Source organism: Ursus arctos, unplaced genomic scaffold (assembly GCF_023065955.2).
Source record: "Ursus arctos isolate Adak ecotype North America unplaced genomic scaffold, UrsArc2.0 scaffold_22, whole genome shotgun sequence".
Lineage (NCBI taxonomy): Eukaryota > Metazoa > Chordata > Mammalia > Carnivora > Ursidae > Ursus > Ursus arctos.
Window position 1 is genome coordinate 982928 of NW_026622897.1, and position 12992 is coordinate 995919.

Below are 12992 nucleotides of genomic sequence, written 5' to 3' on the forward strand. Positions count from 1 at the left end.
ATTATATTAAAAATGAATTATTTGAGAAAAAAGGAACGGGTCACACATAAAAATCTTTATTAAAGAGCAAATAAAACACCCATGGAGGAGCGTTCTCTGATAGTGCATGCGGATGTCTCCCACTTCTATTCAGCACGACCCAACAGCAAGCGAAACGATCCAGATAAACGCTCCAGGACACATGGAAGTGTCTACAAGGCTCATCTTCTTTGCCCACGGCACAGGTGGGAAAAACTCATCGTTTTGACTAATAATAAATTAAGTGAATTATTATATTCATTTGAATCTATCTCCTTCATTTCTCATCTAACAATAAAACCAATTGTTATTCTTCAGTGTACGTGTCACCATCCTGGCATCAGGATCAAACTCAAACTGTAACGATCCTCTGAAGAAATAGAAAAATCCTGTAAATAGAGACAAGGACAAGAATGAGACATTCTTCAAGTAAACCAATTTTGCAACATGCATAAGTCAGAGTAAGAGGGAGCTAATAGTGGATGGCATTAATGAAGGGTGCTTCCCGAACGTGCCACCGCGCTACGTCCTCACGTGCTTCGTCTCATCTCTCCCACCGAAGAAGTGAGACGTCACTCATGAGGACAAAGGTGAGAATTTGGCCTTCAACAGACGAATGTGTAAAGAAGATGTGGTCTATGTATGCAATGGACTATTACTCAGCCATCAGAAAGAACGATTACCCAACATTTGCATCGACATGGATGGAACTGGAGGGGATTATGCTAACTGAAATAAGTCAAGCAGAGAAAGACAATTATCGTACAGTTTCACTCGTATGTGGAACATAAGGAATAGCAGGGAGATCAGTAGGAGAAGGAGGGAAAAATGAAGGGGGGGGTAAACAGAGGGGAAGAAGAACCATGAGAGACTGTGGACCCTGGGAAACAAACTGAGGGCTTCAGAGGGGAGGGGGGTGAGGGGATGTGTGAGCCCGGTGATGGGTAGTAAGGGGGGCATGTATTGCATGGTGCACTGGGTGTTATACGCAAACAATGAATCATGGAACATTACATCAAAAACTTAGGATATACTGTGTGATGACTAACATATCATCATCATCATCATCATAATAATAATAATAAAACAAAACAAAACAAAAAATCCTTTAACAATAAAGGGAAATCATTCCAGGAAAAAAAAAGGTGAGACTTAGGGAGAGTTTGCAGCTTCCCCAATGTAGCATCTCTAATGAAAGATGGAAGGAGAGCTCCATCTCCGCTGACTTCAAAGCCAGTGCTCTTAAAACATTAGATTATACTGCCTCCAAAGTAATAAAATGCTGTGGTATTTTAAAAATGCCCACTTCCCCCAGTGGGTCCTAAAGCACAGCTTGGGAGGCCGTCGGACCCAAGAGAATCAGGCTGACAGTGCAAAGCCCTGGAGGTCCATTTCCTGCTCTGTACGCACTGCAGTCAAGTCGTCTTAGCAACAAGATCATACGCCTCATGAGCATTAGGATGGTCAAACCCTGGCATCTCCCTTCCAAATTCCTTCAGAATGAGCACAAGTATCACCTGCCCATCTACCAGTTACCAGGAATCAAATTTTGTCTGTTTCGAGCATATGGGAAGACTACTGTTTATTTACAAATCAATTATGTCATAGAGGCTGCTGCAGACTGCAGGAGTCCAGGCGAGTCCCCTTGGGATGGGAGAGAACAGGCAAGAGGGTGAGAAAGGAGCATAACAACCCGCCATTAGTAACCCTGGCTCATACCTGGTTGTGTTTTTATACCAACATAGAGACCGGAGTAATATGGTGTGAGGAAGTACCCTTTGATTTTATGTGCAGGTATGAAACAGAGACTTGGAAATTATTCAGGAAAAATAAAGTTTAAAGTCAAATTGCAGAAATTAGAAAGTTAAAATGTTCACAGGTTTGGAGTATAAAGGGTATAAGACGGAATGATTTGAAAATTGGATTCTCCACATGATTTTGATTCCTTAAAATGTGCCCCCAAGTGTCCCCATGGGCAATGAAAGCAGTGCCTCCTTACCAAATTCCTGAAATACAGCATCAACTTTCAGCTCAACCCCTGGAAAATCATCCACGATTAGTCTGGGGAAGCCTTGCACCATGGACTGGCTGTTTTCATCAAATCTGTACCAAGTGAAAGAAATACAGCTCAACGTCGAGCACGGTGTGATGTTACCCCTCCAGATCGTTCTCACGTAGGGGAAACAAGTGTGAAACATGTTTATGACTACAAGACTGTATCACTTTCCTGCACTATAAGCTTAGCACAGACCAACATTTTCTCCAGGGACCAGAGTATCCTGCTGTTCCACAGAGGTCTCCCTCCGTATGTCTGAGGTCAAGTCTCTAAGCCTCACACAGAGCCCAAATGCCTTTCTGCCACAAATGCATGAGGACTGTGTACATAAGAGATGGGAACTGAGTAATCACTTGGCTAAAAAACTTCTGGTTCTCTATCACACCTGCCCCGTAGACCTGGTCTCTACAGCCTGACACACCTGGGCTTCCTATGATGGGCTGGTGTCTGGACCTCAGGTGGCCTCTCCTGATGTCTTATGCTGTCTGCATCTATGACCCGGTGCTGAGCCATTCTGAGAGGCTTTTATTATATCTAAGAAGTCGAGTAAGTTGTCTCCTTCATAATCAGAAAGTTGGAAGTTAGAGCAACTTAGACGGAGGGGGTGGGAGATTTATTTAAAGAAATCTAATAATTTCCTTAATGAGGCTCCATACAAAGCCATCCCAGCCCCTCTTACCACCAGTATTTGTCTCCTACGAAGAAGTATGTTTTCTTCTTTTCCTTATCAGAAACGGCTGCGTCAATTTTCCTTACGGTTGAGGGAAAACCCAGGGTGTGGATGCTTTTTGGATAACCTGCTTGTGCCTCAGTTCCTTTGACGGCCCAGAACTGATTTCCTGTTAAGAAAAATAATTCAGAGTCACACTGACTTTATGACAGTTAAGACTTTGGGTTTTGGAAATACTCAGCACCTTTGATTTTCGTAATAAAGATTTAATCCCCAGCTCAAAGTGGGTTTTTAACAAAAATTTGCAGATTCTAATGGATGAACACAAATCCAAAGAAGGAATTGACAACTCTGAGCAATTTATATCCCTACGTGCATTTTTATTATCTGTCAAACATAAATAAAAGAAAACCAGATCCAGCTATTTCTTCACTACCTTAGAGTAACGAAGGAGACACACTTTGTCAGAGTAGAGAAAATTAAACCCTATTCAATTTTCCTGTGAAAGCGGTAATTTCAGCAAGTTAGAGAAATTATTATTTCATAACGACCTTTAAAAACGAAAACAATGTCCTTGCTCGTGTCTTCGTACGCAGCATCCAGGCCTGAAGGAAGGGACGGCCAAAACGAAGAGATCAGGTAAAATCCAGGTTCAAGCGTCCTGAGGGATTTGCGCCAAAAATGCCTGAAACATACAGAAAAGGAAATGAAAACGGAGACACAGGCGTTCACCGTTAGTATCCCTTTCTCATCGTGGTGCCTCATCCATCTTCCCCCATCCCCCGTCTGTGAGGCTCGAGGGCAGGCAGAAATCAGGGAAGTCGCCGGTGGGGAAAGGTCTTTGCTTTTTCTTGGGGGCCCGTACCCGACCTCCTACCAGCGGGTTCCGGGGCAGGACCTTCTGGAGAGAAGGTGACCACATTCTTGCAAACCAGTGTAGGGGCCATAACACCGCTTACGTTTTCAAACAGAGAGACCGGTGTGTGTGTGTGTGTGCGTGTGTGCGTGTGTGTGTGTGCGTGTGTGTGTGTGCGTGTGCGTGTGTGTGCGTGCGTGCGTGTGCGTGTGTGTGTGTGCGTGTGCGTGTGTGTGTGCGTGTGTGTGTGTGCGTGTGTGTGTGCGTGTGTGTGTGTGTGCGTGTGTGTGCGTGTGTGTCAGTATTTCCACAACGCTTCTGGAAGCCTCTACACGTGTCCTTGACGGTGGGTGGATGCCGGGAGCCAGTGTGGCGGGGAGACGTGCTTTTCACTTTCTCCCCATGTGTGCAGCTTGAATGTGTTACCGTGTGCATATTTATCTGCTGTGAGTCAGCTGACTGATTAAGTGTCATGCTCTCCCGATGGCGTTTTTAAAGGGAACAAAGATAAATCTCTAATTCTGAAGTTCCACGTGAGCCTTTGGAAAGCAAGCGTGGCTTATAGCGACCAGGAACAACAATGAGAGGAGAAGAATCAGACCAAGTCTTCGAAAACGAGCTTGGTGCTTTTAGGAAAATGTGGAGGGTGAAGCCCGAGATCTCAGTGATTGCAAGGTCAGAGAAAACATTTTTGCTCTCAGCATTGAAAAATCTCTACCAAGTTTCTCTGTTGTCCTTTCTAAGCATGTACATGGAAAGAACAGAGAGGGAAATGGAAGGTTCCGGTCTGACCTGTCTTTGAAGAACAGGATTTCTCCCCTCAGAGTGCTGATTGCGTCGAAGGACAGACTGGGGTCGCACGCGGCTGGGGTCTCGGGTCCTGGAGGCACAGGTTCCGGGGGCACTGCGGGGTCATCCGGGGAGACAGAGGGAGATCCTGCAGCAAACGGTTGGGGGAGGCAAACAGAAGGACAACTGTGATGCCATCGCCCACGTCCGTGCTTTCCAAACACTGTCAGGTGCTTTGAGAAGAGCTGCAAAGGCTTCACGCGGCCTTGTCCAGCTTTCCCGAACACCGTCCCCGCACAGCTACCGGCCTGCTTTCCGCAGCCTCGCTCACCGTACAGGGACTGGATGCCAGCCACGTCATCTTGAGAAAGGCGGAGGCGGGCCGGGTCTGTGTGCGCGTTGCAGACCGGGTACATCAGGGCGCGAGGGTCGGCCGAGTGGAAGAGACCCAGGGAGTGGCCAAGTTCATGAGCGGCAACCAGGAATAAATTGGTTCCTAGTTAAGAAATCAGAGATAACACGGACTTATTCCTTAAACGCACGTACATCATCACGCAGGTCAGCTGTTGGTTTACGTCCTGGAGGCACACGGCGCTTTCCTGCCTCGTTCTGTGGTCAACTGACCCGCGGACTGATCACACACTTAATGGAAAGCCAAGTGTTTCTCAAGGCTCATTCTTGAAGTCAGTCCTTGAGACGAAATACCCACCCATGTCCGCCTACCCCCTCTCCCATCTTAGGATCCTATTGACTTCCCGAGAACCAGCTCCTCTGTCTTGTGCTCCGGAATGGAACCAAACCCCTTGTTTACCACATCCATAAATATTTCTCTCCATTTGCCAAGGAAAAGATAAACACGGTCTCAACGTATTACCGCTTGCCAGTTATGGTCTCAGTTCAATGAATCACAATTTATTCATCTCAATTCTGAAATCCTTAAACAAGCATTCTCCCATTCTTTTCCATTGGACTCTTGCCGGCATAATTTTTCCACCTCAAGATTATCATTAAACACATATTGGGTCCGGAAATATTAGTAAGGATAATTGTTACAGGGTTTGTGAGATTGGTCTAAAACATAGCATGCCCAATCACGCCTATCATTTGTCACAAAAGAGATTTGGGCCACACAAACACTACCTGTATTTGTATTTTTTTCCTTCATATTATTAAAAAAAAATCAGAAGTCATCGTGGAACTATGTCTGACATGCTACGTTTACTTTTGTAAGCTTTATTCGTGTAATTTTGTGATCCTAGTAAAGTCCTCATTAGAGACTTTGCAGGAAGAAGTTGTTAAATCAGTCGAACCAAAGAAATTTATCCAGCACAAACGTCACATTCCTACTCCCTACAGAGATTCTGTTTGCATTTTGATTATAAATCCCAATGAATTTCAGAAGTAGTACTATTTGTTTTAGTCTATTTTTTGAAATCTTTGGAAGCCAATCCTCAAGGCATACAGTTATGAATTGAGAAATATTCTTCTACTTAAAAAATCTGACACTGTATTTGGGGGCTAGTCCTTCCCTTCAGAACAAGACTATAGAAACTCTTGTTAACCTAGAGACAGTAAAATGCTGATTTACCAGCAAAACCTAAACAGGGACCTCCGTTTCCGAAATTTAACTCTCATCTCTGTTTGGAAGAGTAAGGAAGAAATTTCCCCCAATGGCATGCAAGCAACATCAAGGGCCCGGATTAAGGCAGAATCCATGCAGTGCACTGGCCCTTGGGTATGTGTAATTCATTATAATGAGAGGATATTCCTAATGATGGTCCTCAGCTCACACCAGAACCGTAGTCATCAAAGAACTACTTAACGGTGTTCCCATATTGTGCTTACCAAGACAGAGAATAAACTTTTTAGACATCTGAAAAATGGTTAAAACAGAAATACTTTGTACTAATTCTTGTGCCATTTGGAAAATGTGGAACACCCACTTCTTGAAGATTCTTAGCTATTAAGAATTTCCTAAATCTAAAGAAATCACCCACCCACATCCTTCTGAGAGACGTGGAACTAACCGGAAGTATCCCTCGTCCATTGCTCGTCATCGTCAAAGTGCGCGTCTCCGTAAATGCCGGGCCCGGGCGGGTAGGCATGACCCAGAACTTTTCCAGGTCCATCAAAGGGGATAAAGTCTCCATGATCTAACAGAGAAAATGTTTTTATTGGAAAGATAGATTATTAAGATCTATTTGGAATATCCCCCCCACCCCACAACAGCAACTGGATAAATGGATGCATTTCATGTTTTTGTTTTTTTACCTCTAACTGCAAATAAGATCTTTATGTCAGCCTCTCCTTCGTCAGTCCTGGAGAAAGTCAGTGGAGTCACCTCCTCCCAGAGGCTCAGAGCTTTCTCAATGGCAGAATCAACAGCATCTCTTGGCAAATCCAGCGTATAATTCATAACCCTTGATGAGAAACATTGAAGATGTTATTTTCTCCTGTGACAGTCATTTACAAAATCTCGATATTACGTGAAAACCTGTCTGGAGCCATCACCTGTAAGTGAGGTGTGTCTTCCTCCACTTGGGCATGCCGGGGAAGGTGGCGAAGTCGCCGACGTCGGGGACCCCACACCTGGGCTTGTGCATCATGTCCAGAGTGTCCGAGTCCAGCTTCCCCGTCACCTCCAGCCCGAGGAACTTCTGCATTTCTCGGAGTTTGTCAACAACAGGACCACCGTCCCTTCTTCTCACAAATGCTTTGGTATCTTTTGCAAGGTTGTAGTAGCGTTCCAGGTATTGCTAATGGGATATTAAAGAACAAAAATTCAACTGAATGATTTAAAAGGTCAAATTGCCATGAAATAGTTCATGAGTTAGTCAGCAACCCATCTAGGACGTGTAAAGGAGCTCTGTCCAACTATAGAAAAGGAATGGTTTTTAAAGGCAGAAAGGGGGCAGAAATTTATACTGTTAATATAGACCTGGTTCAAGACTGAAGCGGGATCAATTCTTTTGCCTAAACCTGGCAAGTAACGATATGAACATTACCTGAAATTATTTGAAAAATCAAAAAGAGCATGTTCCTCTTATTTCAACCAAAGAAATTCTAAAGCCAGAGAAGTTTCATGCAGTTCTCATTTGCTCATCTCATTTGGCCCCAGAGCAGCTGCTAGTATTTTGTTATACAAGCCTGAGGAATTCTAAGCCCTTCCTGCCCCTTGCTTCCCTTCTCTGTTCAAAGGTACGGACAACCCATCTCTAGTACTTTAGTGTTTCCAGTGCTAACTTATTCCAGCATAGTAACTACCAATCAAAGCCTTGTTTGTGTTGCAAGACCAAGCAGGCACATTTGTTCCTGCCGCTGGGAGGGCACGTGGCTGCAGTGGCCGCCACCATGACGTACCTGGACAAAATCCGTGGTCGAGCCCTCCTTCCTCGCTGCTCCATTCAGTGGATACGCGGAGCAGACTGGCAGACATAACAGCACGAGGACGACGAGATGCTCCATTCTCACGGTCCTTATCTCAGGAAAACACCCTTCTTTGCCTGTTGGCTTCTGTGTCCCCCCTCCAGTGGCTGTCCTTTTAGGGCGATGCTGCTTTTATGTGAAGCGTGATTCACGCATGTGTTTTCTTTTAATCTGAACATCAAGAATACTCATAAACATTGAATGTAAAGACTTCCCCTTTTAAACTTGGGTGAGGAAAGAATGATTGATTTCCCAGAAATGGTTTCTGTGTTGGTACAGAGGAAAAGGAATGGACTCGTCACCTCAGTGTGTTTATTGGGAAGCAGCTGAAGAGCCTGGTAAAATGTCCCATGTGTAGACTTTTGAAAGCAGTGCAATTTTCTTTTAAAAAGACTATATTTTAAACTCAAATGTAAGTGGGTTAAGAATAAGTAGATGCATGGAAAGAAATTCCAGGTAAAACTGCTCTGAATGTGGGCACTGTTATCTAGAAGACCCTAGGAGAGATATTTCATTGCTTGAGTTCCAGATCTCAGCCGTTACTAATTTTCAGATGGATTTACTGTTCCTGGGGAGGGGCGGGCATGGAGCAGAGGGAGCAGGTGCTGGAAAGGAGGGTCCACTGAGGAAGGAAGGAGCCACGGATACCCCTGCCTTGTTCGCTCATTCTGAGTGGATGCCACGCGTTTCAGAGTGCAAGACTTGCTTACAGTAACCACTCTGTAAAAACTCATTACCTTGGAATCAATCAAATTGCATCTTAGACTGAAAAATACCTCCGACCTTCTTCTTCTTTGCTTTTAAAAAAATCTTCTTTTCATCCTCATTTCCTCCCTTCCTCCCCCGCCAAGTGCACAGGAGGAGACGGGTGGAGATTTGTCACAGGGAGTGATGGCAGGTCCTCCCCATCACCACTCACCTCTGCACGTACGTCACACATTCTCTCTCCTTCTTTTCTCTGCCCAGTGGGGTGTTTTTCACATCATAAGTCTGCAATAACTTATTTTTATCGAATTCACCTATTAGTATGGAGAACCCTAAAATTTTTGTGGAGAATTCTGATTTTCTCTCACCAAAGCTAAATTAACTCTGCCATGCCTGAAGGGCATGTCCCATTGACATGACGGGACTGTCAGTTCCTGAGTGTGCAGGAATAGCCCCTCCCCGCACGGAAGCCTGCTGACTGCACGGGGCGGGCTTCAGGAGGAGGTGGCTCTGAGGCCAGCGGGTTAGCTCGGGTGCGGTGCCATGGTCCTCGGCCTGAGAGCGGGCTGGGCTGATAGCTGGACTCGGAGCATGTGTATCGTCTCTGCGGGCCAATGTTCTGTCGTCTGGAAAAGTGGGGTGGACCTCCCCTCACTCGTGGGGTTGTGACGTATGTTTGATGCTGGGAACAAGTCTTCTCTGACTCGCTCCCAAATCTTCACCCGACAAAGCGTGTTGGCCTGACCAGCCATTGGCAATGCTGCAGGCACCGATCCAGCGAGCTCGGGATGCCTGGTCTCCACGGGAGTCATTATTTTATTGGTGTTGGCGGATCTCATTCTGTGGTAATGACACAGTGAAAGTTCGTGTGTAATGAAAGCTGTGATTGTAACTGTCTGACACCAAAGCACGTGTCTCACGGGAGCGACGCTGTGTGAGCGCTGATCGGTCACTAACCCGTCACACGTTAAAGACCTGGAGCGGGAGGAGTCCTGGGTTTGCCCGTAAGTTATTGGTTACGTTGTTGAACACATTAGAGTGTGTCCATGGTCAGGCAAGCATAGAATTGTTCCTTAAAAAAAGCTGAAATCTTTGTAGGCATATACCACTGTATGCCAGGCCCTAAAATATGTGTTATTCCTAATGGTTAGAACAACCCAAGGGGGTAGATTAGGATCGGAAAAGTTAATTAGTAAATGCAAGGACAGCCGGCGAACAAGTGGAGATGATTAGTCAGAATCCTAACGTTACGGATGCCTGGGGGCTCAGTCAGTGAAGCGTCTGCCTTCGGCTCAGGTCATGATCTCAGGGTCCTGGGATCGAGTCCCACATCGGGCTCCCTGCTCAGGGGGGAGCCCGCTTCTCCCTCTGCCCCTCCCCCTGCTTGTGCGCACTCTGTCTCTCCTTCTCAAATGAATAAATAAAATTAAAAAAGAATCTTAACCATTACCACTTACATTTTTACCAAAAGCCTCTTCTCTTGCCTTGTGAACCTTGGCTCTCACCCCAGCACTGTTGTCTCACGTTTTGACACTTTCTGTTTTTCTCCTTCTCGAGACTGATGCCTGAAACCACTCCAGCTTACCTGTTTGGCTTCTGTTCTTAACTCTGATCATCCTGCTAATTCAGCTTTTCGTTTGGTCCGTGTCTCCCTGCAGTGTCCACTGCAGCTTTTGGCCTGCTGTCAGAAGGTGGAGGAGGGCCAGCGACGTATCCCCCAGACTGTGAAGGCACTTTAATGCCCCAGACAAAGCAAGCCCCCCTAGCATTTACACAGTTTGATCTGGGTAACTTACAGACCGGGGGGCCAGGTGGGCAATCCGGGCGGCGCCCGACTGCTCTCCCACACCCCCGGCCCCTGCCCCGGCTTCCCCAGCTTTAAGAGCCAGGGGCGTGCGGGTGAGCTCGCGCGTAGTTCTCTAAGGTGGGTGCCACCTGTGAACCACAGGCGATCTTTGTTAGTTCTCTGAAGTGGTAGGGCCTGTGCGGGAGAGGGGAGAACACGACGGGAGGCCAAAGATGGAGCCAGTGTTGTCAGCCCTGCCGCACGTGGGGCGCACGGAAATCCATGACTCGATGCGCCTGCAGCTAAGCCTGAGAAATGCAGTGCTCCCCGCCCGGGATGGCCCAATTCTTAGAAAACTGGTTACCTATCACTTTTCACCATCCAAACACCTCTGATTCTCACACTGCAGGCACACACATGGCCCCAGGTCAGCCGTGTCACAACACCAGCCACGGTAATTTGCAACTTCTTCTTTTATTGGAAATCCTGCTATTGTTACAGGTTGGAGTTATCTTGCAAAGCCAGAGACTTCCTTTCCCATGATTTTTTTTTAAAGATTTTATTTATTTATTTGACAGAGACAGCCAGCGAGAGAGGGAACACAAGCAGGGGGAGTGGGAGAGGAAGAAGCAGGCTCCTAGTGGAGGAGCCTGATGTGGGGCTCGATCCCAGAACGCCGGGATCACGCCCTGAGCCGAAGGCAGACGCTTAACGACTGAGCCACCCAGGCGCCCCCTTTCCCATGCTTTTAATACCACTTTGCTTCAGATGGAAACACAGCTTACTACTGAATTTTCACCCATTTTATTTTCCTTAGTCATTTAGGTGAAGATTTTAGGTCACGAATTTTGCCATGAAAATGACTATCCACTAAGGAGACGAATGGTGGGCTTTTTTTTTTTTTTTTGTAGAAAGAAGCCTGTGAGAGAGGAGAGTAACAAAGATGAAAAATTCTGGGCTTAGGATGATGTGGGAAAGAAAAGACAGCAGTCATTTCTTCAATACTTTCTGTGGGGCAGGTTCTGTGCCGGGCGATGTAGCCTTGTCTGTCTTCAGGGAGGCCCTGGGAGTTTGCACTAGTTTTCTTCGCTCAGATAGGAAATGAAGCTACAGAAAAGTCCAGGTCGTTTGGTTAAGATTTCAGAGAGCTGAATGGCGGAGCAGAGCTCCTGGTTCTCACTACAATTAGTTGGCCAGCACAGTGCCTCTTCAAGACACATGGACTAGGTCTAGGAAAAAAGCTACTCCTTCCCCTTATTGTAGCATTTGGGGCTAAATTCTCCCCAAAGCCTCCAACTAGAGAAGGTAAACTTTTGCTTGAAGCCAAATCAAAACACAAACAAGCAAATACCCTATTTTCAGTGCCTCTGGGTTCATAGAAAGTAAGGGAAATCCTCAACCATTCCTCCCAAGTCCCTCCATGCTGAGTCTGCAGCTGGGCTAATTTGGTCCAGGAAAGCAGTCACGTCTGGCACGGTCGCTGGGATGCTACCTGCTTGCTGAGTTTATGGAGGTCCGCCATCACCCGCCATGGTTCATTCTGTTTTTAAGCAAGGGCCAGATGATAAACTGAATGGGGTTGTGATAGGGACCACCCTCCCTGTTGATTTAAGTCTTTGAGGGTATGGCTGCTTTTTGCAATCCTCCAGGATGTAGTATTGTTTTTTTGTTGCTTCTAATTTACCATCTTGATAGAGAAGGTAGAGGGGAGCGGTTTCAGAGGCTTCCCGCTCATCCTTCCTACTCCAAGGTTCTAAGTTCACAAGTCAGCAAACCAAGAGGCAAGTTTGACCAGAGAGAGAGCCACACGATGTGTCCATGGACCCACTGGACCCAGCGTGAGCTTGAGTCAGAGCTTTCTTTATCACTAATTTTCATAAGACTTCTTTCTTTTTTCTAAAGTTTTTAATTAAATTCCAGTTAGTTTACATACAGTGTAATAGGAGTTTCAGGTGTAACTTAAGGCTCCTTTCTGAACTAGAAGATCAAGTTGCTATTTTGAGATCTCTTTATCAGTGTCCGTCCCAATCTGGTATCCAATTGTTTTTGAAAAATCTGGACACTCCTCTTTCCCCAAAGCACAGTTACCTTGGTAAATGGACACGAGTCCCTTTGTGGGGATAATTTACCACATGCACGTGCACTCGTGCACACACACACACACACACACACACACACACACGGACACAGGCTAAGTGTTTGTTATGGACTGAATTTTGTCTCCTCCAAAATTCATATGTTGAAGTCCCAGCCCCAGTGACTCAGGATGGGACTGCATTTGGACATAGGGTCTTTAAAGAGTCAACTGAGTTGGGGGCACCTGGGTGGCTCAGTTGGTTAAGCGTCTACCTTTGGCTCAGTTCATGATCTCGGGGTCCTGGTATCGAGTCCCATTTTGGGGCTCCCTACTCATCAGGGAGCCTACTTCTCCCTCTGCCTGCCATTCCCCCTGCTTGTGCTCCCTCCCTCTCTCTCTGTCAAATAAATAAATAAATAAAATCTTTTATAGAAAAAAAGGATCAACTGAATTAGAATGAGGTCATTAGGGTGGTCCTAATCAAATATAACTGGTGTTTGTATTCAAAGAGGAGATAGGACACTGGCACATTCAGAGGAAAGACCACAGGAAGGCATGGGGAGAAGATGGCCGTCTACAAGCTAAGGAGAGAAGCCTCAGAAGAACCCA

General features: G+C 46.1%; 1 protein-coding gene across 1 annotated transcript; it reads right to left on the reverse strand.

Moving 5' to 3' along the window:
* Window positions 1-306: 306 nt before the first annotated feature.
* On the reverse strand, window positions 307-7854 carry LOC113259798 (stromelysin-1-like). Its single transcript, XM_026505287.3, is given in 10 exon segments — window positions 307-407; window positions 2018-2121; window positions 2754-2913; window positions 3296-3429; window positions 4393-4537; window positions 4721-4885; window positions 6417-6542; window positions 6661-6809; window positions 6901-7145; window positions 7750-7854. Coding segments are annotated over 10 exon segments (1434 nt in total).
* Between the last annotated feature and the right edge of the window lie 5138 nt (window positions 7855-12992).